Source organism: Erpetoichthys calabaricus, chromosome 15 (genome assembly GCF_900747795.2).
Source record: "Erpetoichthys calabaricus chromosome 15, fErpCal1.3, whole genome shotgun sequence".
NCBI classification, from domain to species: Eukaryota; Metazoa; Chordata; class Cladistia; order Polypteriformes; family Polypteridae; genus Erpetoichthys; species Erpetoichthys calabaricus.
In genome coordinates this window covers 28,410,226-28,438,175 of record NC_041408.2, presented here as the reverse complement: position 1 = coordinate 28,438,175, position 27,950 = coordinate 28,410,226, and the positions used below count along the sequence as shown (strand labels likewise).

The following is a 27,950-nucleotide window of genomic DNA, read 5'->3' as shown; positions in this document are numbered from 1 at the left end:
TCACAAGCTTGCATCATCACCCTTTCAAAGCAAATAATGCATGTATTTTTCTTTTTGAACTAATTCAGAATAAGATAAATGTGGCAACAACAACAAGCAGCTTTTTGCACTGAAAAAGAAGCACATTTTTTTCTTTAAGTTAAACCAAGCAGGATTTTTACATCATTTGCATGATACCTACAATACCTGGCTGATATTTAAGTGATGATCCAAGTCCTTACAGCAATCCAGATCTCATGTTTTACTGTAATGTATATTCTAACACTAGTAAGTATCTGTGTACACATTAAAGGCCATAAATAAAGGTATGTGTAATAAAGTGGAATGATACAGGAAAAAGTACTGAACATACTATTTTAATACTAAGTGGAGAAGACTTTGTTGTAATGACAGCTTCAAGACACTTCCTGAATGAAGAAACCAATCACCTGCAGTGTTCAGGTGTACTTTTGACCCATCCTTCTGAAATAATTGTACTTAAATCTTGAATATTCTGGGGGGACCTCTTGTGATCCTTGATCTTTAGTTCCTTCCACAAATGTTCATTTGGATTTAAGCCAGGTGATTTGACTGGGCCATTCTAACAACTTGATTTTAATTCTCTCAAACCAACTGAGAGTTTCCTTTGCTGTATGTTTTGGATCGTTGTCCTGCTAGAAGGTCCACCACATTTCATCCTCATTATCCTTGTAGATGGCAGCAGATTAATTTCAAGAATCTCTCGGTACATGGCCCCATTCATCATTCCTTCAATTAAATGAAGTCTGTCAGTACCATGAGATGAGAAACAGCTCCACAGCATGATGCTTCACCTACAAATTTCACTTTTGGTGTGGTATTTTTTGGGTGACGTTCACTGCCATTTTTTCTCCAAGCATGGTACATAGTATGAAAGACAAAAAGTTCAACTTTGGTCTTGTCTGACCAGACTACATTCACCAAGTATTTCATAGGCTTGTCCAAATGTCATGTAGAAAACTTTAAACGACCTTTAACATTTCATTTCTTCAGTAATGGAGTTTTGTGGGGTGGGCGCACAGAGAGACCCTGCCTATTGCTTTCTCTGTAACAATTGTACCTGCTGCTCCATGTCTTTCTGGAGCCATTTCTGAGTGGGTCTTGGCTCTTAGGCTACTATTCTGACCCCCGGGTCAGAAATCTTGCAAGAGCTCCTGTGCCTGGCCAGTTGATGTTGCAGTGATGTTCCTTCCACTTGCAGATAATGATCACAATGGTGCTTACTGGAAGATTCCGAAGTTTTGAAAGATGTTTGTAACCAGTCCCATTCATATGGTTTGCAACAAGCAGGTTGCAAAGATCTTGGGTGAGCTGTTTGCTTTTACCCATCATCAGATGTTTCTTGTGTGACAACCGGGGTAGCAAAACCTTTTTATAGCCCATCAATATGTACTAAGTGATGATACAGCACCATATTAAGACATGCCAAACAGGGAAACAGCAAAAGTTATGTCTGGATATGTTTTGTGTTTGATGCAGGTGAATTTTGGCACACAATTGTGCTCATTATTATTTTAAAAAAAAAAAAAAAGTTCAGAAGTAGATTGTTGAATGCGTTGACAGTGCAATGATGTGACCGATCAGATGTGAATTGTACTTGCTTATTTATTGTGAATGGAATAATCTGCCTACAGAGACAAAACAGCAGAGTTATTCAAGTCATAATCTCAAATTGACCTATTTATTTTGGCTTTTTGTTAAAATTTGTGACTAACCATATCGTTTGTCTTTTGTTTCTCTGGCTCCACCACCACCTGGACAAAACTGTTATATTGTACAAATATTACTCTTTAATTGTTTTAACCAGTGTGGCAGATGACTAGGAACCTTGCCCCACCAGGACGGCTGGACAAGGGAAGGACCGTGGGAGAAACAATCTCTTCCCTGGGGCGCAAGAGGACCCCCTGTGGAGGTCCGTGGCCACCGCCAGGGGGCACCTGGACAGCTCTGGAGCCTTGGCATACAGCACTTCCGCCACACCTGGAAATGCTGCCAGAAGAGGAGTTGAACTCACATGCAGCACTTCCGCCACACCCGGAAGTGCTGCTGGATGTTAATTTGGGAGCACCTGGAGTACTTCCGGGTGCAATATAAAGGAGGCCGCCTCACTCCAGTCGGAGAGCAGGAGTCAGGTGGTAGAGAACAGAGTTTGCAAGAAAGGAATGGAGGCAGCAGAAGAAAAGGACTGTGAGCTGAGTTTATTGTGGAGGTTCGTGAACTGTGTGTTGCATAGAAGAAAATAAATAGCGTGTGTTTGGACATTTGGCTGTCTCAGTGTGTGTTTTGTCTTGGTAGAGTGATATATTGCTCTACTTTCCCCTATTGTATTATTAATATGTAGCCTTTGTCAGAATGCCGAATCTCACAGACATACCAATGTTTATAAGGTATTATTGTATATAACTTATCCCCACCTTCCCTTCTATATCTATAACCTTAGGCAATTACAGTGGTGTGAAAAACTATTTGCCCCCTTCCTGATTTCTTATTCTTTTGCATGTTTGTCACACAAAATGTTTCTGATCATCAAACACATTTAACCATTAGTCAAATATAACACAAGTAAACAAAAAATACAGTTTTTAAATGATGGTTTTTATTATTTAGGGAGAAAAAAAATCCAAACCAACATGGCCCTGTGTGAAAAAGTAATTGCCCCCTTGTTAAAAAATAACCTAACTGTGGTGTATCACACCTGAGTTCAATTTCCGTAGCCACCCCCAGGCCTGATTACTGCCACACCTGTTTCAATCAAGAAATCACTTAAATAGGAGCTGCCTGACACAGAGAAGTAGACCAAAAGCACCTCAAAAGCTAGACATCATGCCAAGATCCAAAGAAATTCAGGAACAAATGAGAACAGAAGTAATTGAGATCTCGACTCCACCATAAGAAAGAGACTGGGCAAAAACAGCCTGCATGGCAGACTTCCAAGACGCAAACCACTGTTAAGCAAAAAGAACATTAGGGCTCGTTTCAATTTTGCTAAGAAACATCTCAATGATTGCCAAGACTTTTGGGAAAATACCTTGTGGACTGATGAGACAAAAGTTGAACTTTTTGGAAGGCAAATGTCCCGTTACATCTGGCGTAAAAGGAACACAGCATTTCAGAAAAAGAACATCATACCAACAGCAAAATATGGTGGTGGTAGTGTGATGGTCTGGGGTTGTTTTGCTGCTTCAGGACCTGGAAGGCTTGCTGTGATAGATGGAACCATGAATTCTACTGTCTACCAAAAAATCCTGAAGGAGAATGTACGGCCATCTGTTCGTCAACTCAAGCTGAAGCGATCTTGGGTGCTGCAACAGGACAATGACCCAAAACACACCAGCAAATCCACCTCTGAATGGCTGAAGAAAAACAAAATGAAGACTTTGGAGTGGCCTAGTCAAAGTCCTGACCTGAATCCAATTGAGATGCTATGGCATGACCTTAAAAAGGCGGTTCATGCTAGAAAACCCTCAAATAAAGCTGAATTACAACAATTTTGCAAAGATGAGTGGGCCAAAATTCCTCCAGAGCGCTGTAAAAGACTCATTGCAAGTTATCGCAAACGCTTGATTGCAGTTATTGCTGCTAAGGGTGGCCCAACCAGTTATTAGGTTCAGGGGGCAATTACTTTTTCACACAGGGCCATGTAGGTTTGGATTTTTTTTTCTCCCTAAATAATAAAAACCACCATTTACAAACTGCATTTTGTGTTTACTTGTGTTATATTTGACTAATGGTTAAATGTGTTTGATGATCAGAAACATTTTGTGTGACAAACATGCAAAAGAATAAGAAATCAGGAAGGGGCAAATAGTTTTTCACACTTGATGTAGTAAAAAGACAAGCAGAAGTTAAGTTACACATAAAATAATGTATTATTGATAATATTCATAAATTGTCTTGTAGTTACTTAAATGTCTCTAGTTAAGGTATCATTGGTGCTCAGCTATCAGCCACATGTCTGTTCAAAATGGCTGCTGAGCTTTGCTCTTCATTGTGTTGTCTTCATCACAAGTTAGCAAGAGAGGTGCTTCTTTCAGATGTTGGTTAGTAAGAGAGAGAGTGTGAGGTTAAACAAGTAAATATATACATTTTCTGTCCAACCCCTACAGCCAATAGGCCGTCGTAGTACTTAAAGGCCTCTGAGACAAGCCAATTCCAAACAGCCATACCCCAGACCAATGGGGGAATACAACATCTTAAAACCTGCCACCCCCCAAGACCATATGTCTTTAAGTCTTTCTTGCAGGGGTAGAAATGAATTAAGCAAAGAAACACTAACCAAACCGGTTTAAGGCACATCTTCCCCCAAATCCTGTCGTAAAAATGTAAAGAGGCTCAGTCGTAAAAGGGGGAGCAAACATGAATGCCTCTCACCAAAGTAACACTAAATTACATTGCTTTGCCTAAAAATCAAATAAAGAAATACAAAATATTCATCAAATTATATGTAAAATCTCACATCACAACAGTGTGTCAGTGTCCGGGTATGTTTCACACCAGCCAATGATACAAATATACTCACAAACCAGATTTTAAAAGCATATTGTTATAGAACAGCTTTAGAGGGTTTGTTTAAATTAAAATATTCTGAATTATCATGGAATTCACTATTTCAACAGTATTCCTCCTCTTCTTTTAACTGCTCCAGTTAGGGGTCACCACAGCAGATAATTTTTTTCTATATCTTCCTGTCCTCTTCATCTTGTTCCATTACATCCACGACCAGCATGTCCTCTGTCACCACATCCATAAACCTCCTCTTAGGCCTTCCTCTTGCCTGGCAACTCCATCCCTAGCATCCTCCTCCCAATATACCCAGCATATCTCCTCTGCACATATCTTTGTCTCCAAACTGTCCAACCTGAGCTGACCCATTAATGTACTCATTCCTAATCCTGTCCATCCTCATCACATCCAATGCAAATCTTAACATCTTTAACTCTTTTAGGGCGGATGTCGACTTTTGTCGACAGGAGGGGTTGAAGGCGAATGTCGACAAAAGTCGACATCCAGGGATAGGGGGCGACAATCAGCTGTTAATGGCGACAAATCTCACTGTCACGTCACAGGCATTCCCCTCTGTGCTTGGAGGAATGCTAGACCCGTTGACTCGTCAAATAAACATTGCGTGTGCGTGAGTTGTGAAATGTAAACAAAGGCAAGATGGCACCAACATGTGAAAAGGCAGCGAAGCAAGTGCAGAAAAGAAAACACTTGGCAGACGATGTTTTGCGCATTATCGCGGAGTCGGACTCTTGATTTTTCAGAATCGGACTTTATTGGCAGTGATCAGGAGATCGAGCAAGAGAGTTAGAAGCAGGCATCAGCTGATCAGACACCAGCCGATGCCGCGCCAGCGGATCTGCTGCCAGTTGAGTGCCTTCGCGCAGACGATGCATCTACGGCAAGTTTGGCATGGGATAAATACACAGACATTGATCCGTTGAGAGCCGATCTGGCTACCGGAGTTTACAAGACGGCATGGCTTGCTGTTGGACACGACAGATCACCAGCTGCTGTACTTCAGGCTGCTCTCTCCTGATGCTGCTTTTCAGCTACTGTCAGACGAGACAAACAGGTAGGCAGAGATTTTTTTTGAATCGCGGGCTGCATTTGCATCGCATTCTCGTTTTTCAAAGTGGAAACCCACAACGAAAGACAAGATGAAGCGCGCTGTGGCATTACAAATAGAGATGGGACAGAACTGGTGATATAACTTCAGGGAGCATTGGTCCAAACGTGTTTTGTCCCCTGGTGGCTTAGGTACGTGCTGCTGCAAAGTTTTATTCACTTCTGTAATAAACAGAAGCAAATCCCATGGGGTGAGCCAGGCTATAATGCCATACATAAAGTTCATAAAGTTTCAGAAGATGAAAAGAGGTGACAATACGGTTTTCATGCAGGCAGAAAACTTGGTGGCAGTGGCATGGCACGATGGCAAATGGGTGACTTGTCTCTCTACAGTACACACTAACAATATATGTGAGAAAGTGCAGCAACAGACAATTGAAAAATAGGCATCAAAGCAACACATATTGTAAGGAGTACAATGCGGCAATGACTGAAATTGGCTGCTTTGAGCGAGATCAGACTTTGCTGTGTAAAATGTATGTGATATGTATGTGAAATCATAGAGTATGCAGGCTCATACAACATGCAAGACAGTAACATTTGTCAAAAGTAAATATTTTTTGTTGATTTGATATGTTAAACAATTGCTTTGTGTTCTTTTTTAAAAAATGTTAGTTTTTGGAAAAATATTCAGCCCTGGGAGAAAAGAAACAAAAAAAAAATTAGCCCTAAAAGAGTTAACTCTGCCATCTCCAGCTCTGCCTCCTGTCTTTTTGACAGTGCCACCGTCTCCAACCCATATAACATAGCTGGTCTCACTACCGTCCACAGTTACTACAGTTCTGCATATCACCCTTATTCTTAAAAATCTGTATCAGTACACTTCTACACTCCTCAGGCATCCTCTCACTTTCAAAGATTGCATTAAACAATCTGGCTAAAAACTACACTGCCATCTTTCATAAACACCTTCATGCTTCCACAGGTATGTCATCTGGAACAACAGCCTTTCCATTCTTCATAGCTATTCTTACTTCCTCGTTGCTAGTCCGTTGCACTTCCTGGTTCACTATTGCCACATCATCCAACCTTTTTTCCCTCTCTCATTCACCAACCTCTCAAACTACTCTTTCCATCTGCTCAACACACTCTCCTCGCTTGTGAGTACGTTTCCATCGTTATCCTTTATCACTACAACCTGTTGCTCATCTTTCCCAGCTCGGTCCCTCTGTCTAGCCAATCGGTACAGGTCCTTTTCTCCCTCCTTAGCATCCAACCTCTTATGCAACTCATCATATGCCTTATCTTTATCCTTTGCCACTTCTCTCTTCACCTTAAGCCTTATCTTCTTGAACTCCTATCTACTTTCTTAATCTCTCCGACTCAATTCTTGTTCAGCAACCACTTCCTCTGAATACTCTCCTACACTTCCCCATTCCACCACCAGGTTTCCTTATCCTTCTTCCACTGTCCAGATGTCATACCAAGCACCCTTCTAGCTGTCTCTCTTACCACTTGTGCTGTTGTTGCCCAGCTATCTGGTAACTCTTCACTGCCACCTAGTGTCTGTCTTACCTTCTCCCTGAACTTCACCTTAAAGTTTTCCTTTTACAACTTCCACCATTCTATCTTTCATCCCGTGATCCTAAACTCTGCCCTAACACCTCATCTTCTTGATCTCCAATGTCATCCTAGTGACTACCATGCTATGCAGCCAAATTACACTTTACCCGCCACCACTTTTGCCGTCTCCAAGCTTCTTCAGACTGACCACCCTACATAGTATATAATCCGCCAGTATGCATCTTCCTCCACTCTTGTACGTAACCCTATGTTCCTGCCTCTTCTTAAAATACGTATTCAGCACAGTCTTGTCCATCCTTTTCAGAAAATCTACTACCTTCTGCATCCCTCTCCTTTCAACAGTACATCCAGTATTTCAACAGTACAGATACAATAATGTTTCTAAGTGTATATTTAATAGAGCTGCTTGTGCTAGTAGTTATTAATATTTATGTATATTCTTCTGATCGAGGTACATTCAACAAAAAGACGTTGAATGTGATTTCTTTTTGTGTCGTGATATTGAACAGATGTTGAGTATTATGAAATTTCACTAATACTGGTATTAAATACAAAAATTCTGGTATCGTAACATGCCCACTATGACCTACAATCCGAACAGTTGAAACAAAAACCAAACCAAACCAAAAAACATTATTATTATTAACTATCCAGTAGCTTAATTTGTTACTATTTTGGAAACCCTTGACAAATACAGCTACAATGCATAAAAAAAGCATAAAGATGGCATGCATGTAACAAATCTGTTATAATCACATTTTGACTATCTGGGTAAGAAACAAAAGCAAACAAACTGAACAACAAACTAGATTATACAACACGTATAACAGCAAGTAATGTCAATTGTGAAACCAGAGCGAGACAGCAGACAAGATCATCCTCTAAGGAATAAATAGCAAGATGCCAGGTCACAAACTCCAGGCAAACTGTCTAGACTTCAAAGAATGGTCCACCACGTTAGAAAAACTCCAGACAAAATGTCAAACAACCCATTATAAACTCAGGCAGCACGACTATGGGTGTATTAACAAAAACGAGAAAACATGAAGTAATTGTGTTGTAAGCATCTGCACTAATCCTAAGCAGCTTGCTTGACAGGTAGGATGTTTCGATAGAACATCAGTGCACAATGCCCTGTGTTTAAACACAGTATCTTAGAACTAAACTTTGTTAATTTGATGGCTAAAAACAGGTTAAATACACTTTTGCACTCACATTAATGCACAAATTCAGGAAATTTGAATTATTTAGTGAATGTACATTCACTTTCATAGCTTTTTATCTGACAAAGTGACTGCTTCCAAATTCATTGTGACAAAACCTGTACACATTCGTAGTCAACATTTCTTTAAAATGCCCTTTGAGTATATGAACCAAAAGCCACAGAATGATTGGGTGAAGAAGTGGAAAAAGACTGAGCTTAAACCATGGTGTCAGAAAATATGAAAAGAATGGGTCTCACTCCCAAAGGATGATGGGGGCCATAAAGAGCAGAAAGGGAAAAAAAAAAAAAAAAAAGATTTTAAGAGCAACTGGCTAACTTGGGTTAAACTCGCAATTAAACTGGTGATATGCAGCTATACAGATTAGATTTCCTTCATTTCTGATTGAATAGTATGTTATCATTCAATGCCACACTGCTGTATAATACAGTGAATTAGCTTAATATATTAGTACATTAATCAGAATATCTTTATTGTCATTGTAACAAATACAACGAAATTAGGTGCAGTCCCTGCGGTGTCAAAATATAAATAAAATATTTTAAAAAAAGGATAAAGGATAAGAAGAAATAAGGTAGAACACAAACATTCAACATAAGACCTTAATTGCACATGAATACTATTGCACAAAATGTCATCTATTGCAATGCTGCATTGGAGGCGATTAGAAAAACAAGCAATGGCATAAGAGGGATTCCATTATACAATGTTTGCCATTTGGCAATCACATGCAAGTCTGCAGCTTTATACAGTACATGTTAAAAGTTAAACAGTACAATAAAGATGCTCAGGTGAACTGGCCTCCGATCTAAATCGGTTGATTTTCACTAAAAAAGACTAGATTGATAAACTGGTGACTCACAAAAAACAACTTATTCAGTCCCCACTTTTCCAAGCTTTATGGCAATTTATATGCCATGCTTCTTTACGCAAGGTATTACAGAAGTTGTCAGCATGCTTTTATTTTTTTCTTTAATTTCAGCAAACAAAGAGCAGCAAGTCAAGGATAGTTTTACCAGAGGGAGAGAGAAAATTGGAATATTAGACTTTAATGCCCCTCTGTAGTGCCACAAAAGGCAGCCTCTGATCAGTGCTGTCTAGAATTCTCTCCATTTTTGTTTATTTGCCTCATCATTTGGTTTTCAACTGTAATCGAGTCCACCCGTGAAGAATTACTGAACATTGAGTGATTTCACACACGATTTTTCACAATTAAAAACTTTTCTGGATATCTTAGCTAGTGAAGCAGCAGTTGTCAAAAGCAGATACAGGTATAGCAAAAAGGGGAACTATGCTGGAGACAACTTTGCTCCCAAGTTTACATCTGGCGGACCTCCACTCCTCCAATAAAATGGATGAAGTGTTACTCCTAAACAGAACTCACAAGGACTTTTCACTTTCTTCCGCTCTGTGTTTCATGAAATCCTGGCTAAATAAATCCATCTAAGATTGTGTATACACCTGCCCAGATTTCAACTTTATAGAGCAGACCAGACCGTACATCAGGGAAAAGAAAGGCAGTTGAAATCTGCTTTTATATCAAATGAAGGTTGGTGTACTAATGTCACGCTGTTAAGTAAAATGTGCTGTCCTAACTTAGAAACGCTTTTTGTTAACTGTATGCCTTTTTATTCACCGCGTGTTTTCCTCATTTATTCTGGTGTCCTCATTACACCTCAAGCCTGAGTCTGCGTGACTGCAGAGCTATAAAAACTGGCTGATTAGATGATGTGCAAACTTATCAGAACACTCTTCCGATTATCCTAGGGAATTGTAATAGGGCAAATCTCAGTCAAGAACTTCACAAATTTACACAGCACATCAAGTGCCCTAACAGAGACATAAACACAATGGATCATTGCAATATAGTGTGTTAAACAACAACAACATTTATTTATATAGCACATTTTCATACAAATAATGTAGCTCAAAGTGCAAAAGCATGCCTATCATGCCGTTCCCCCTTGCAGCTTTGGGTTTTTCCGACTACTGTTTGATTCATTTGCTCCCAACCTATAGAAGCAAGTTAATACAGTGGTGTGAAAAACTATTTGCCCCCTTCCTGATTTCTTATTCTTTTGCATGTTTGTCACACAAAATGTTTCTGATCATCAAACACATTTAACCATTAGTCAAATATAACACAAGTAAACACAAAATACAGTTTGTAAATGGTGGTTTTTATTATTTAGGGAGAAAAAAAAAATCCAAACCTACATGGCCCTGTGTGAAAAAGTAATTGCCCCCTGAACCTAATAACTGGTTGGGCCACCCTTAGCAGCAATAACTGCAATCAAGCATTTGCGATAACTTGCAATGAGTCTTTTACAGCGCTCTGGAGGAATTTTGGCCCACTCATCTTTGCAAAATTGTTGTAATTCAGCTTTATTTGAGGGTTTTCTAGCATGAACCGCCTTTTTAAGGTCATGCCATAGCATCTCAATTGGATTCAGGTCAGGACTTTGACTAGGCCACTCCAAAGTCTTCATTTTGTTTTTCTTCAGCCATTCAGAGGTGGATTTGCTGGTGTGTTTTGGGTCATTGTCCTGTTGCAGCACCCAAGATCGCTTCAGCTTGAGTTGACGAACAGATGGCCGGACATTCTCCTTCAGGATTTTTTGGTAGACAGTAGAATTCATGGTTCCATCTATCACAGCAAGCCTTCCAGGTCCTGAAGCAGCAAAACAACCCCAGACCATCACACTACCACCACCATATTTTACTGTTGGTATGATGTTCTTTTTCTGAAATGCTGTGTTCCTTTTACGCCAGATGTAACGGGACATTTGCCTTCCAAAAAGTTCAACTTTTGACTCATCAGTCCACAAGGTATTTTCCCAAAAGTCTTGGCAATCATTGAGATGTTTCTTAGCAAAATTGAGACGAGCCCTAATGTTCTTTTTGCTTAACAGTGGTTTGCGTCTTGGAAATCTGCCATGCAGGCCGTTTTTGCCCAGTCTCTTTCTTATGGTGGAGTCGTGAACACGGACCTTAATTGAGGCAAGTGAGGCCTGCATTTCTTTAGACATTGTCCTGGGGTCTTTTGTGACCTCTCGGATGAGTCGTCTCTGCGCTCTTGGGGTAATTTTGGTCGGCCGGCCACCCCTGGGAAGGTTTACCACTGTTCCATGTTTTTGCCATTTGTGGATAATGGCTCTCACTGTGGTTCGCTGGAGTCCCAAAGCTTTAGAAATGGCTTTATAACCTTTACCAGACTGATAGATCTCAATTACTTCTGTTCTCATTTGTTCCTGAATTTCTTTGGATCTTGGCATGATGTCTAGCTTTTGAGGTGCTTTTGGTCTACTTCTCTGTGTCAGGCAGCTCCTATTTAAGTGATTTCTTGATTGAAACAGGTGTGGCAGTAATCAGGCCTGGGGGTGGCTACGGAAATTGAACTCAGGTGTGATACACCACAGTTAGGTTATTTTTTAACAAGGGGGCAATTACTTTTTCACACAGGGCTATGTAGGTTTGGATTTTTTTTCTCCCTAAATAATAAACACCATCATTTAAAAACTGCATTTTGTGTTTACTTGTGTTATATTTGACTAATGGTTAAATGTGTTTGATGATCAGAAACATTTTGTGTGACAAACATGCAAAAGAATAAGAAATCAGGAAGGGGGCAAACAGTTTTTCACACCACTGTATCTGCCAAACCTGGGATTAACACAGTAAGAAGGTGGACTATTGAGGCAAAGTTGAAGTTGCAAATCTGCTTTGACTGTATGGACTGGGGGTGTCTTGGAATATACTGCTGCTAACTTACATGAATTGGCAGACACATTAATACCTAACGCTAGCTTTTGTGAAGATGCGTGCATCTCCACCAAAACCTGGTTAAAATTCAACAGTAGCAAACCAACATTCACTGCAAATCTCAAGCAGCTTCATCAAGCCAAGGAAACAGCCTATAGAAATGGGGACAGAACACTGTTTACAAAGGCAATGAACAAACAGACAAAGGAAATCAGATTTTCTAAACAGATACTCTAAAAAGATGAAAAATCATTTTTTATCCAATGACCCTGCATCAGTGTAGAAAGGACTACAAAATACTGGAAACCATTCCCCCATATTGCAGTAAATTACCAGCTGGTTGACAATCTGAATGCATTTTACTGCAGGTATTATTTACTGCCCCACAATACAAAAGACATGATATTCAGTGCTCTCAGTGTACAGACTTGTATGACTCTCCCCCCACACACAGTCTCCCACTCAATATCTCTAAAGAGGATGTCACTAAGAAAGCAACAGGTCCAGATGGGGTCAAAAATCTTTGCTCATCAACTGGCCTGTGTCTTTACTCAGATTTTCAACACATCACCAGTGCTGTATGAAGTTCCCTTATGCTTCAAATAAGCCACAATCTATCCCCAAAAAATCCAGTATAACAGAACTGAATGACTACAGACTTGTTGATCTGACATTTGTGGTCATGGAGACCTTTGAGAAATGGCATTAGTTCACCTGAAGGACATAACAGCTCCCTTGTAGGACCCCCTTCATTATGCTTTTCGAGAGAACCGGTCAATGGACAATGCAGTCAACATGGGTCTGCACTACATCCTGCAACATCTTGACAACCCAGGAACATATTCAAGGCTTCAGCTTGTGCTCTTCAACTCTGCATTCAATTCAATAATCCCGGAACTCCTCCACTTGAAACTCACCAAGCTTTCAATCCCTGCCTTCACCAGTCAATGGATCATCAATTTCCTCATTAATAGGAAATGGCAGGTGAAACTGGGGAAACTTGCATCAAGCTATCATACGATCAACACTGGTGTCCCTCCAGCAATGTGTGCTCTCCCCAATGCTCTTCTTCAAAACTGTGGTAATGACAGTGGACTTTAGGAGACGTCCCACAATAATATCTCTCCTCTCCATACTTAATATTGCTGTGACAGCTGTGGAAGCATTCACATTTCTGGGGTCCATAAACTCCCATGCCTTGATATAGGAGACCAATATAGCGTCCATTATAAAAAGGCACAGCAGCAAATGTACTTCCTCTTCCTGTGACAGCTGAGGAAGTTCAACCTTCCACAGCTGCTGCTGATTCAGTTCTACACAGCAGTCATGCAGTCTGTTCTCAGCTCATCCATAATAGTGTGGTTTGGATCAGTGACTCATGACAAAAACAGGCTACATCAAATAGTCAGGTCCGCTGAAAATGTCATTGGTGCAAGTCTGCCCACCGGTACTATCAGAGCCAAGAAACAGGCAGGGAAATTCAACACAGACCCCTCACAGCCAGGCCACAACCTTTTTATAGAATAATATATGCCAAAACAGACAGATATAACAACAGCCCCCCCCCCCCCCCCCCCCCTTTCCAAATCATGTCCAATCAACTGAATTTACCACAGGTGGACTCCAATTAAGCTGCAGAAACATCTCAAGGATGATCAGGGGAAACAGGATGCACCTGAGCTCAATTTTGAGCTTCATGGCAAAGGCTGTGAATACTTATGTACATGTGCTTTCTCAATTATTTTATTTTTAATAAATTTGCAAAAACCTCAAGTAAACTTTTTTCACGTTGTCATTATGGGGTGTTGTGTGTAGAATTCTGAGGAAAAAAATGAATTTAATCCATTTTGGAATAATAAGGCTGTAACATAACAAAATGTGGAAAGGGTGATGCGCTGTGAATACTTTCCGGATGCACTGTACATTCTCTGTCTTTAATTGTATTTTTTTATCTCAAGTGTATGATTAACAATTGTGTGTATTTCAGTTGTGTAACTTATACTCAGAGAGTCATTAAAACCAAACTCTTTGTATGGATGCGTACTTGGCCAATAAATGTGATTCCAATTTTTACGTTCAAGACAGTGCAGTAATAAACTGACAAAAAGGAATCAGAGAAGTCGTCCTGTTCAATTAAGCAAACTGCAAGAAAAGCTACTTTAAGGAATTCAGACCTTTTTATTTTGTCCTTCAAATTAAAATAAACACCATTTGAGTTTGGACAGCGAGCTTGTTTTAAGTGCAGTACCTTACACTTTTAATTTTAAAAAGATAAAGACAACTTTTAAATTGCTGCTTACTAAACAATAGCTTAACAGCAAAATGCACCTTTTACTTATAAAGCTGTTAAGTACGTATGTCTTGTGTCTAATATTCGATATACACTGCCTGGCCAAAAAAAAAAGTCGCCACCTGGATTTAACTAAGCAAATAGGCACGATCCTCCTATTGGATAATTACTGCATGGGCGATTATCTTTCAGCTGGCAACAAGTTATTTAACCCCAACTGGTGCAATGAGTTGCTTCTTATTTCTTAAACAACCATGTCGAAAGACACATCTCGTGGTCGTGGGAAAGATGTTAGTCTGTTTGAGAAGGGACAAATCATTGGCATGTATCAAGCAGAGAAAACATCTAAGGAGATTGCAGAAACTACTAAAATTGGGTTAAGAACTGTCCAACGCATTATTAAAAACTGGAAGGATAGTTGGGACCCATCATCTTCGAGGAAGAAATGTGCCCGGAAAAAAATCCTGAATGATCGTGATCGGCGATCACTTAAACGTTTGGTGAAATCAAATCGAAGAAAAACAACAGTAGAACTTAGGTCTATGTTTAATAGTGAAAGTAAGAGCATTTCCACACGCACAATGCGAAGGGAACTCAAGGGATTGGGACTGAACAGCTGTGTAGCCGTAAGAAAACCACTAATCAGTGAGGCAAACTGGAAAAAAAAGGCTTCAATTTGCTAGGGAGCATAAAGATTGGACTCTGGAGCAATGGAAGAAGGTCATGTGGTCTGATGAGTCCAGATTTACCCTGTTCCAGAGTGATGGGCGCATCAGGGTAAGAAGAGAGGCAGATGAAGTGATGCACCCATCATGCAAGATCTTGGTGAAAAATTAATGCAACACTGGATGGAACTAAATCTTGTGACATTGCAGAAGCTTATCAAAACAATGCCACAGCGAATGCGAGCCGTAATCAAAGCTAAAGGCGGTCCAACGAAATATTAGAGAGTGTGACTTTTTTTGGTGGCGACTTTTTTTTTGGCCAGGCAGTGTATTTGTGGCTTAAAGATTTCTACTGTTTATTATTTGTTGCTGTGTATCATACAGCATATGTTTTCCTAAGATCCAAGTACTACAGTATAAATATGGATTACTATTTTAATAATTACACCTCAAGAAGAATGTCTAGCTGATACACTGAAGAAAAAAAATAAACACCTATACAAAAATATTAAATGTATATTTTAACAGCAAAAAATTTTATTTTATACATATTAGTTATGTATGTATTTTAAGGAAATTGTATTTAAGTATTTTTATGGTCACTGAACAAAAAGCTTGCAGAATTTCATTTTGTTAATAAAAAATGAACAGTTAACAACTGTGGTCTATATTTTAATTATACAAATACACTTTAACATAGAGCACGGGGCTTCTACGCATCTGGTTATGCAGGAGCTTAGCATAAAAATTTTTTAAAGGAATAAAGGAGGGGAAAAAATCTGAATTGGCTGATCAAATAACAAGAAATTAGTTTTGGCCTTAAAAAACTTGATCGAAGCATCCCTACTCTACATTAAAGTAGCATTGATTTTTTTCCTTTTTTACCAAGCAATTATGGTATACTCATGTAGAGGAGAAAAGCTATCAAATTTTGTTGCTGCAATCAACCAAAAGTAAGCTATATGATTAATTATTACTTTAAGAAAATCACTGAAATATTGGCCGATGTCAGCTGTAACATTACAAGAACAAAAAACAAAACCTAGAAATAATCACTAAAACAATATATTTTTTTAAAAAAAAGTGCTGCATTATATTTAAAAGGATATAAATATCATTCTTTTTCCATCAAAGGACACAAGTGATTTCACTGTCCTGTAGGTGATGGCCCTTTATGCAGAAATTATAAATAATAAAAAAATTACTCTCAAATTTAAGATAAACAACAAATAGCCATCATTTTAAAAGTGAAGCAATATTAAAACACACATAAATAAAACAATATGAGAAGCTAGTGATTTTAATAAAATGACTACAATAAGTTAACAGTAAGAAGATAGAATATTAAAAAAAAAAATAGCAGCAGCATCTTACCTTTGAAGTCAACTTCCCCATTCCCATCGGTATCAAATATATCAATAACTCGTTGAACTAGTGGATTCTGTTGTAATTCAGGCAAGGACATAAACTCTTCTACACTTAGAGAACCTGAGTTATCTAGGTCGAGTTTCTTAAATCTCTTCCCTAGCCTTTTAATCTCATCAGCATCAACTGAAATGTAAAAGAAAAAAAAAAACGCATGTTAATGCATACCAGACAAGTTTACAAACTCAGCCCTAATTTTTAATAAAACTTAAATAAATTTGAAAATGATCTGAAGTTGAGAAGTCTCTGTATTTCTGCATTACAGCCAGTTAGGATTGGGCTTCCAGTAAATGGAAGCTTACCCGGTTTCTTGCTTGTGTCAGCCATGCTCTCAATCTGCTGTTCTCCAGCTCAATACTAATAGCAAGTCCTTAAATAACAAACGGGGTTAGTTAACACTAAGCCTACTGACAAAGTCATGTGACAATGTTGCCTCACTAATCAGTTCATTCTTCAGCTGAAAAGCCAAAAAGTGCAATAAAAAAAGAAATCGCTAATGAGAAAATCTAGAAAAACAAAATATAAACTGTGATGAATAATGTGCAAAAGAAATCCAACTCTGATTATGGGACACTTGTAAATAAACATGCAACATGTTAACTGAAAATCAAACTGTGCAGCATCACAGTCTAATAACCAACAAAGTATAAAAAGCAGTTATGAAAAAAGTGGCATGCATGTTTAGTTATTCGAAAATGTATATTATAAATACATATAACATTAAATAAAAATTAGGCATTAAAAGTTTTAATAAACTAAATACTGAAAAATACTTATTAACACACTTGTGAACAGTAATAAACACAACTAATCCTAGTTCAAGGACAATGTCAGTGGACAGATATTTTTAGGTTACATTTATTTTAACCAGTTTGGAACTGCTGTGTGCTTCACACGAGCAGTATGAGAGGGGCTTTGATTCCCAGTTGTGTCTTACAATTCAGCTATCATACAAGTGTGAGAATTTCAGTTATGCAAGAAACTTCAGTCAGCTGTTTTATAATATGACCAGCCTTATGAGACAACTTTCTGAGATTGCATTCAGATGTCCCAAAATTTGCTGTTGGGCGACCACACTTGAGTGTGCTTTATACGTAATTAGTCTGAGCCCAAAAGTTGTGGCCACAGGATTTATCACAAAACTGTAATGATCACTAAATTATTTGCCTTTAGTGCATGTAGGCAGCATTCAAACTGTACAAAACACAATTTAGATGCCTATAAATAAGCCATACAACTGGAAATCATACATACAATTAAAAAAAAAAAAAAATTAGAATTAAAGAATCTGTCTCATGTAGCTCAGCCTACCACTGCATATACCTTACAAGGTTATTCAAATAGCTCTCATTTCTTCACAAGGTTTACCTCACATCAAAACAGGCAAATCCATAAACATGTGCATTGTAATGAAGAATTTGTAGTCTCTTTCGTAAATCTTGCTCCCTTTACCCAGTTTTATAAAAGTTTGCTGTTGCTTTACATTTGTTTATGCTTTAACAAGTAGCAGTTAAATAATTATTCCATGTTTTGAGCAGCAGCACTGTAGATGTAGAGGAAATGTAAAATGTTTGCAACATGCTGCTGACTCTAGCTATTCAGTTTGCTTTTTACCCTCTTGAACCGAATTGCAGCTTTAAACTGGCAATAATGTTAAAACAGGATTTGAATGGTGATGTGTGGTTGACTTTATCAGACCAGTTAAGACATACTTGCACTGTACCACCTGGAGTTTACATGCATGTGCATGTAAAAGAGGGGTTACATGAGCACCTTTTGTTTCTGTGAAGATTTGGTGATCAAAGCAATCCTGCAAGAAAAATGCTATCTTCCAACGAGAAAATAAAAATCTTAAATCTTTTGAAAGGTGGCATGCCACTTGATCTGATTTAAATTATACATTTGGATGTGCGTAGGTTACATGCAAATACTAATATTTTAGTGAATTATATACCGTAGATACTCGCGTATAAGTCGAAAAATTTATGCCTTAAAATTCATTCAAAAAAGCAATCGACTTATCCGCGGGGCAACACAATTGTCCATAGAATTTGGGTAATGACATTGTACATTCAACGCTTCACGGTGTTAAGTCACCGGTCATCTGCCGTTTCCCATGGTCTTTGAAATAATTATAAACCAGCAATACTATTGCTAATTAGCTAGTTTTTTTCTAATTTCATTAAATAATTCTTTAAACTGTGAAATACTTGAATTTGAGCATTAGCTTTTGCAGGTTTTGGATAACAAACATACCATTAGCTGCCACGTGCAACCAGGAACACATTTTGTGATGTCTGAATGTAGATGCAACAGTAAATCAACCACCACAGTCTAGTATAATGTTCATAACGGTATTACCACTTAATAGCATACTCAGTTTCATAATCATATCCACCCTCACTTATGTACCCAATCATGCAGTACTTAAACTACTTTATCTGGGGCAGCTATTTATTCCTTACTGGCACAGAATACAAACCACTGATTTTTTGGTAGCAGACCATGACCTCAGATTTTGAGGCACTAGTACTCAATCTAGATGCATCAAACTCAAATGTGAACCACTGCATTGTGCTGTGTGGCATGCCGTTGGGGGTGGTACCCAGCTGGGACGCCCAAGAGGACCGGAGGAGGGCTTGCGCCTCTTCCAGACCACGAGGGGGTGACCGCCCTGGTTGCGTTGGGGACCACGGGTGCAGGGCTTGGAAGCCCAACCCTGTAGGGGCCCGTGGTCACCGCCAGGGGGCACCCCGGTGCCTGGAGAGCCCTGGACCTCAGCACTTCCGCCACACCCGGAAGTGCTGGGGGGAAGAAGAATGGGGGACACCTGGAGGGCTTCCAGGTGTACAACCGGCACTTCGCCACACAGGGGAGTGTCGGCGGAGAAGTGTCGGGAAGCACCTGGAGCCCATCTGGGCGTGCATAAAAGGGGCCGCCTCCCTGCAGACAGAGACTGGAGTCGGGCAGAGGTGGACAAGAGTATTGTTGGAGAGGAGTGGAGGTGGCCTGAAGAAGGCAGGCACTGGAGAGAGAGGCCTGGACTTTGGGGGATTGGTGCTGGAGGCACTGGGTTTGTGCAAATCTAAATACTGTATATATTGTATAATAAACGTGTGTTGGGTGCAAACACGATGTCCGTCTGTTTGTGTCCGAGCTGCTTCTCACAGCTGCAAATACAGGTTATCTTATGAGATAATAAGCAAGCTATCACATTAACCATCTTAAATGAATGTATTAAATCCCCCCCGTGACCCTGTGTTAGGATATAGCGGGTTGGAAAATGACTATCCTATATGCATTTAATGTGTGTTGCCTTACGTCTATGCATGCATAACATATGTATTCTACAAAAATACATTAAGTGTTCTTGACCAAAAATAAATTCAAACAATCCTCGATATATCAAAATTTATATTACTAACTTAAATTTTGCTACAGCAACAGCCTGAGAGTATCATCACTGTTTCTATAGGTGATGTTATAAAAGTAAATTTAGATATTAAGGAACATGTTTTCTATCTAATTAATATGCTAAAATACTATCCAGCAGTGAATGATACAAAGAGGAAAACAGTAAATGATGTGGACAAAATGCATTTATTTCAAAAATCCTTTAAGATTAGCCTTACGCTAGATTAACATCCTGTTTTATGCATTAAATATTTGGCAGTATTAAATAACACTGATTTTAAGATCAATTGCACTTTATTTTGTTTTTAGATTACATCATTATATTGAACTGGAAGTAGGCAGCACATTTTCACTATTGCCACTGCTCAGCTACAGTGATTAGTTTAAACCTCTATCCAATTTCTTAACCCGCTTGTCCAGGGCAGAGTCACACAGACCTGTAGCCTATTTCAGCAACCATCAGGAATAAGCCAAAAACAATCTGTGGACATGGAACCAGTCCATCTCAGGGTGAACAAACACACACATGCTCGTTATATATTGTTAGACATTGTCTTTGGACTGTGGAAAGAAACACAAAGAGCCACAGGAAGAACATGCAATTAAAGTATACAGGACTTGCTGAAATGTAGCAGCGGTAAACTGTAACACTGTGTGCTGCTGCACAATTCAAATTTCACATTTAAAAATACAAAAAACCTTAGTCCCACAGCCAGACCTGCACTACACCCTACAAGAGTACCCATACTGACAACCCGGCCACCAGCTGTACTGCCCTCCTCGCAAATACAGCTTAAACACCAGTTGGCTCTATATGGCCTCATTCACATTTATCTAAGTTCAGCCTCTATCACTGCCAAACCCATTCTTGTCTCTTTCATGTACATCAATGACCTTTGCCTCCACTATCAGATGGTTTCTCATCATCCTCTAAAGATATTTATGCCTCTTCCTTCATCATTAGCGGTCATCTCCTACTCCTGCATTCATTACCAGGAGCCATAATGCCATCTACAACTAAAGTGCAATGTTAGAAGCTGACATGAGTAAAGAATTTCAGAACCAACTTTCAAGGAAGGCACATTTGCATTGAGGAAGATAAGAACAAAAAAAAAAAACAGCCAATGTGCACATCCTACAATCAAACCTTTGCTGTGGGGGGGGAAAGAACTATTCTTCAATCCACCTACAGTGGTGTGAAAAACTATTTGCCCCCTTCCTGATTTCTTATTCTTTTGCATGTTTGTCACACAAAATGTTTCTGATCATCAAACACATTTAACCATTAGTCAAATATAACACAAGTAAACACAAAATGCAGTTTGTAAATGGTGGTTTTGATTATTTAGGGAGAAAAAAAAATCCAAACCTACATGGCCCTGTGTGAAAAAGTAATTGCCCCCTGAACCTAATAACTGGTTGGGCCACCCTTAGCAGCAATAACTGCAATCAAGCGTTTGCGATAACTTGCAATGAGTCTTTTACAGCGCTCTGGAGGAATTTTGGCCCACTCATCTTTGCAAAATTGTTGTAATTCAGCTTTATTTGAGGGTTTTCTAGCATGAACCGACTTTAAGGTCATGCCATAACATCTCAATTGGATTCAGGTCAGGACTTTGACTAGGCAACTCCAAAATCTTCATTTTGTTTTTCTTCAGCCATTCAGAGGTGGATTTGCTGGTGTGTTTTGGGTCATTGTCCTGTTGCAGCACCCAAGATCGCTTCAGCTTGAGTTGACGAACAGATGGCCGGACATTCTCCTTCAGGATTTTTTGGTAGACAGTAGAATTCATGGTTCCATCTATCACAGCAAGCCTTCCAGGTCCTGAAGCAGCAAAACAACCCCAGACCATCACACTACCACCACCATATTTTACTGTTGGTATGATGTTCTTTTTCTGAAATGCTGTGTTCCTTTTACGCCAGATGTAACGGGACATTTGCCTTCCAAAAAGTTCAACTTTTGACTCATCAGTCCACAAGGTATTTTCCCAAAAGTCTTGGCAATCATTGAGATGTTTCTTAGCAAAATTGAGACGAGCCCTAATGTTCTTTTTGCTTAACAGTGGTTTGCGTCTTGGAAATCTGCCATGCAGGCCGTTTTTGCCCAGTCTCTTTCTTATGGTGGAGTCGTGAACACTGACCTTAATTGAGGCAAGTGAGGCCTGCAGTTCTTTAGACGTTGTCCTGGGGTCTTTTGTGACCTCTCGGATGAGTCGTCTCTGCGCTCTTGGGGTAATTTTGGTCGGCCGGCCACTCCTGGGAAGGTTCACCACTGTTCCATGTTTTTGCCATTTGTGGATAATGGCTCTCACTGTGGTTCGCTGGAGTCCCAAAGCTTTAGAAATGGCTTTATAACCTTTACCAGACTGATAGATCTCAATTACTTCTGTTCTCATTTGTTCCTGAATTTCTTTGGATCTTGGCATGATGTCTAGCTTTTGAGGTGCTTTTGGTCTACTTCTCTGTGTCAGGCAGCTCCTATTTAAGTGATTTCTTGATTGAAACAGGTGTGGCAGTAATCAGGCCTGGGGGTGGCTACGGAAATTGAACTCAGGTGTGATACACCACAGTTAGGTTATTTTTTAACAAGGGGGCAATTACTTTTTCACACAGGGCCATGTAGGTTTGGATTTTTTTTCTCCCTAAATAATAAAAACCATCATTTAAAAACTGCATTTTGTGTTTACTTGTGTTATATTTGACTAATGGTTAAATGTGTTTGATGATCAGAAACATTTTGTGTGACAAACATGCAAAAGAATAAGAAATCAGGAAGGGGGCAAATAGTTTTTCACACCAATTCATGCACAGAAGGGGAAAAACACTTGGGGGGTCAAGTCATTCCATAAACTGTGTGTAAGAGCCATTTTCCTAGTTATATAAGACTCAAATATTTTACAAGATGACAATGCATAATCTATGGGAGGTTCCTATAACCCCCATAAGTAGAATGCCATTTCTATCTACTTTGACTAAACATTATTCTTCAGTTGGTGACCAGCCTTGCCATGTGTAAGGTGTAGAGGGCATATGGTTTTAAACCGTGCCTACGGGCCTTTTGAGTGTGTGAAATAACTAAGAAAACAGTGCTTATTTAAGTACTGTGCCGTACATTTAAAGCGTACAGAAGAAGAAGCTAAGAATCCTTAAGTATAGAAAGAAGAAGTAAAGAACCTTTAAGTACAGAAATAACTAAAGTTTCTCAAGAAAAGCTAAGTTTAGAGAAGATAAATTTTTTCCTTTATTCTTGTGCGGATTATTTGCTTTTAACTTTCACTAAATAATTTTAAAACAAAAGTTTAGACTGAGATTTCTTTCGGCACGCGTTTTAACCGTGCTCGATCTCGCCTTATACTTCGGCGGCTACACTGTGAAATATATCAGTACAACACAAATGCAGTGTTTATTTGAAAGGGGCATGCTGTTATTTTAGCAGGGCCTTATTAAATGATACTGGGTAGAAACAAATGATTTATTATCTGTTAAAACACAGCATCATTAATGTGTCGCTCTAAATGTTTCAACTCCAGACAAGGCCTTGTGCTGTGCTGGAAAGCAATCCTAGTGATTTGGTTAAGTATGATAACATCATAGCCATTAGGATGGTTTTACTGGTATTTGGCATATTTTTGCAATTTGAACTAAATTTTATTTGTCTTTGATTACAAATTAATTTAAAATATGTTTAATAAAAGCCAAATAGAAAAACTGAATCTAGGATACTGATCCGAATATAGCTCTTATGACGTTAAAGGTACTTTAATTTACTTTGCTTTTTATCGGTTAAGACCATTCACTGATTCTGCTATTAATGCTGTCAAACACTGATACAGTGGAACCTCATGTCACGAACGTCTTGAAACACGTACAAATCCGGTTACAACCAAAAAGTTCACCAAACTTTTGCATCTGTTCACGACCACACACTCGGGTGACGAACAAGACCGTTTCCCTTCCAGTACGTATGCGCCGATGATTTCCGCACGTGTTCAGTCTCTCCCTATGCATTTGCTGTGAACTCTTTGTGCTCTATTTCGTTTCCCTTCTGGTTCGTACGTGCTGATGATTTCCGCACGTGTTCAGTCTCTCCCTGTACAGTACATTGTTCTCGGTCAGACGTGCATCGCACAGAGGGACTCTACCCCAAAACTGTAACCTCTCCACCCAGCTTCCTGCTCACTTCCTTCATGCCAGAACTCGACTCATGTAAGGTTAGTTTTCTTGGTTTTATGGTTAGTTTTTGTACAAATTACGGATTTTTCAAATTTTCATTTTTTTCCCCATGCTTAAAACTCATTAAAAAAAGTGTTTACAGCGAGCAGTTCCGTAAGGCTGTAGTGTGAACTCTTGCAATGTTAGTTTTCTCTGTTCAAGGTTTTCTCAGTGTTATTCAATGTTTTTGCATTTAGTTTACTATTACACTGTGCATTCTATGGTACAAGTAAGCCCACAATTCGCTAGAGAATCGGAAATCCAAGAATGGCAATCAGTTTCTGTTCCGTCCGATATTTGGATGGATGACATATCGTGGAGGGTGGGTGCGTCTGGGGAAATGTCATTTAATTAAATAAGCATACCTGTACTAAAGCGGTTTCGTTTTGTGGAGACGCGATTCTGTTGCCTTTGCTGATACCGACTGCTGGCAGAGTGGAGCACAGCAGCCACTGAGTCGGGGAAGCCGCTGGGTTTGAGTCTGTGACCGTTATGTGATCTATATTACTGGCATAGTGGATTAGAACAAGTGTAGTGAACAGGTTGTGTTGTTTGGGCGCCACCTACTGACTCTGGGAAGCCGCTGTGTTCGACTCTGGGGCGTGTGCCATGGCGCAATATGCGCCTCGGTGCGAAGCCGCTGCGTGATGAAATATCATGGAGGGTATATGCGGTGGTGTGAGCGGTCGCGTCCGGGCGGCTGTACAACCTGGCGTGCACGCTTTACCTCAGGTTTAGTTCACAGGTCGTAGGCATGGTAAAGTTTCCATTTAATTCAATAACCCTATTTGAACTAAAGTGGTTTCTTTGTGTTTGCGCCTTCATTCATTAAGTCTAGTTTACAGGTGGTGTTGTTTGGGCGCCACCCACTGACTCTGGGAATCCGCCGCGTTTTGGGAAGCCGCAGCGTTTGACTCCACAGGTTGTGTTGTTTGGGCGCCATCTACTGACTCTGGGAATCCGCATCGTTTTGGGAAGCCGCTGCGTTTGACCCTACAGGTTGTGTTGTTTGGGTGCCATCTACTGAATCTGGGAAGCCGCCAAGTTTTGGGAAGCCGCTGCGTTTGACTCTGGGGCGGGCGCCACGGCGCAGTACGCATGCGCCTCGGTGGCAGTACGCATGCGCCTCGGTGCGTCCGCCATGCATAAATGAACTGTGCTTTACTAAGATAGATAATTAACTGTTTTTGTGCTTAAAAATCTTAAAAAATATATATTTGCATACAGTTTGTACGGTCCGGAACGGATTAATTGTATTTACACACAATCCCTATGGGGGAAATTACTTTGGGTCACGACCAAATCAGGTTGCGACCAGAGTTTTGGAACGAATTACAGTTGTGACCCGAGGTTCCACTGTATTGTGATAGTTTCAATCTTTTTAACATAACAAACCTCGACAAGTGGGTCCAATTAACTGTGGTGCCATTGTGCTGATAGCAAACAAACTGTCAAGGCTGCATTGATGATACTGAGTTCTGTTGAAGTGAAAATATCATATTATGAATTAAGGATAATTTAGTTTGATGCTTGGCTGATGTAGTTTTTTCTTCTTTAATTTCACTGTACACTGTTGTAAGATTGGACTTTAATTTCTCAGAAGTGCATATATAAAAACAAAATTCCTGAATACACTTTTAGAAAAAATATGAACATAAAAATACATAGGATGTTAACAAGGTTAATAATTCAGTTACACATTAAAGTTATTTTGGACCTGGTGGTAATGTTGCTCTCCTTGCATATGGACATAAGTTTTACTCCCTGAAATATTACATTTAAAAAGTAATTTATCGTCATGATCCATCCATCCATTTTCCAACCCGCTGAATCCGAACACAGGGTCACGGGGGTCTGCTGGAGCCAATCTCAGCCAACACTGGGCACAAGGCAGGAACCAATCCCGGGCAGGGTGCCAACCCACCGCAGTATCTTCATGATATTGCTTGTTAATTTTCACTAAATTTAGAAATTAAGCCACTCACTCTGCCTGGAGAAAGATGACACTGCAAACTAATAAAATCAACAGTGTGCTCAGGATTATTCTTGCATGGGGTTATACAGTAGAGGCTTACCAGCAGGCCTTCAAAATCACTTATTCTAGTCAGTGATTTAAACCGTAATTTTTGAAATCACACTGACTGTTTTAATTTTTAAGGACTTGCTGAATTATTTGACTATCACATTACAGGTATTTGCACCATTTTATACTGCTAATAAGTATTTATACTAAAATACAAAAAATACATCTCACCTATAATACTGCCTTCACTAGGACAAGTAGGTAGAAACTGTTTGAATGACAAGTTAATTTTCAAAGATTTCTCATATCACTACTGATATTTTCAAGTTTGTCCTCATGCATATTGTGCTTGAAGAAGCAAATGGTGCAGAGAATTTGTATGTCAGCCACATTTAGAAGAGAGGACTGCTTTGAATGGCTTGACAGTAGCTACAGTATAAAGTTATGGTACACATCTACTAGTTGTTCTTACCATTATGATGGTGACATTCAGCTCATGCTGTAATTCACAGTGACAAAATTCTTTATAGTTCAAAAATACAACTAATTACAAAGCACTAAACACAATGTGGCAGTAATATTAAGCATTGGGCATGAAAACAGATTTTATCATGATTGTAGACATAAGCTGTCATGTAACTGCCATTTCAAATATGTTCTTTACAGATGTCATTAGGAAAACTATTTGTAAATGAAGATTAATTTCAAATTGATTATGCAATGACAGAATGTTTCCAGTGCAAATCAAGTGCATAGTGGAGATGGCAAAAAGAATAGCTTTGAAGAGTTCGGTTCTCTCATCATTTTCTCAGGATTCTGTTCAGCTAGCAGAAACAGATGAGAAGGCTTAAAAATATACAAACAGTTGTATTTAATAGCATAATGGCCGAGATCGCCATGTGTGTTTTATTCATTATTGTTAAATATTTAAAACAAGCTCTCTAATTATATATTGTTACACACTGCTATGTTCATTAATGGACATTCTGAAAAAACAAAAATTAGAATTGTAAGTATATGCTTTATATTTCTGCTAGCATATTATGATCACCCTTTACACTAAAACAATGCCTTAAGTCTAAAAACAGAAAAGTCCATAATTTCAAAAAGATAAAGCATAAATATGGAGTGATAAGTAAACTCATTATTGTGGAACATTTGGAAAGAGTCAGGAGGCGGCCAAAAAGAATTTAGAACATGGCTGATAGAAGCAGAGTGCATTTTACATTTGATCACTTTGAACCACTGCAATTCTTTAATTTTAAATGTAAAAGAAACATAATTAAACAGATGTTTAAATCTTTTGTAATATATGAAAATCTGCAACATTTTGCATTTTTGTGTGTTTTTCACATAAATGGCAAAACACCATGACGTAAATTCAACAGCAATAGACAAGCCCTCAACATTTATTTAGACAGTAACTTTACACTGATTTTAAAGCTTTCTAAAATTACCATTTGAACCAGTGAATTTGCATGTGAGTGAATAACCACTTAAGCAAAGAGATGAATGCAAAATGATACAGCATATGTTATAGTAAACCGATAATTCAACAGCATACAAAATACAAAAGGCATGAGCATTTGCATAAAACAGTGTTAAAACACTCACTACAGGAAACCCTGAAAGATTGACCAATGAGAAGGGGTTCTGATGAGCTGTCACCAACATTTAGCTCCTCCCAATATATCCAGCTCATCCTTGTTGCATGGGCTGCAGCAACAACAGTCTCCAATGGTGACATTTTTAAGGAGCTTTCA

General features: G+C 39.1%; 1 protein-coding gene across 1 annotated transcript in view; it reads right to left on the bottom strand.

The window, feature by feature from the left end:
* Positions 1–27,950, bottom strand: part of ppp3r1b (protein phosphatase 3 (formerly 2B), regulatory s1ubunit B, alpha isoform, b) — an 84,041-nt gene that overhangs the window by 14,224 nt on the left and 41,867 nt on the right. Inside the window, exon 3 of the mRNA XM_028792566.2 lies at positions 16,485–16,661. Coding sequence (XP_028648399.1) covers positions 16,485–16,661 — 177 coding nt within the window. The remainder of the gene's footprint in view (positions 1–16,484; positions 16,662–27,950) is intronic.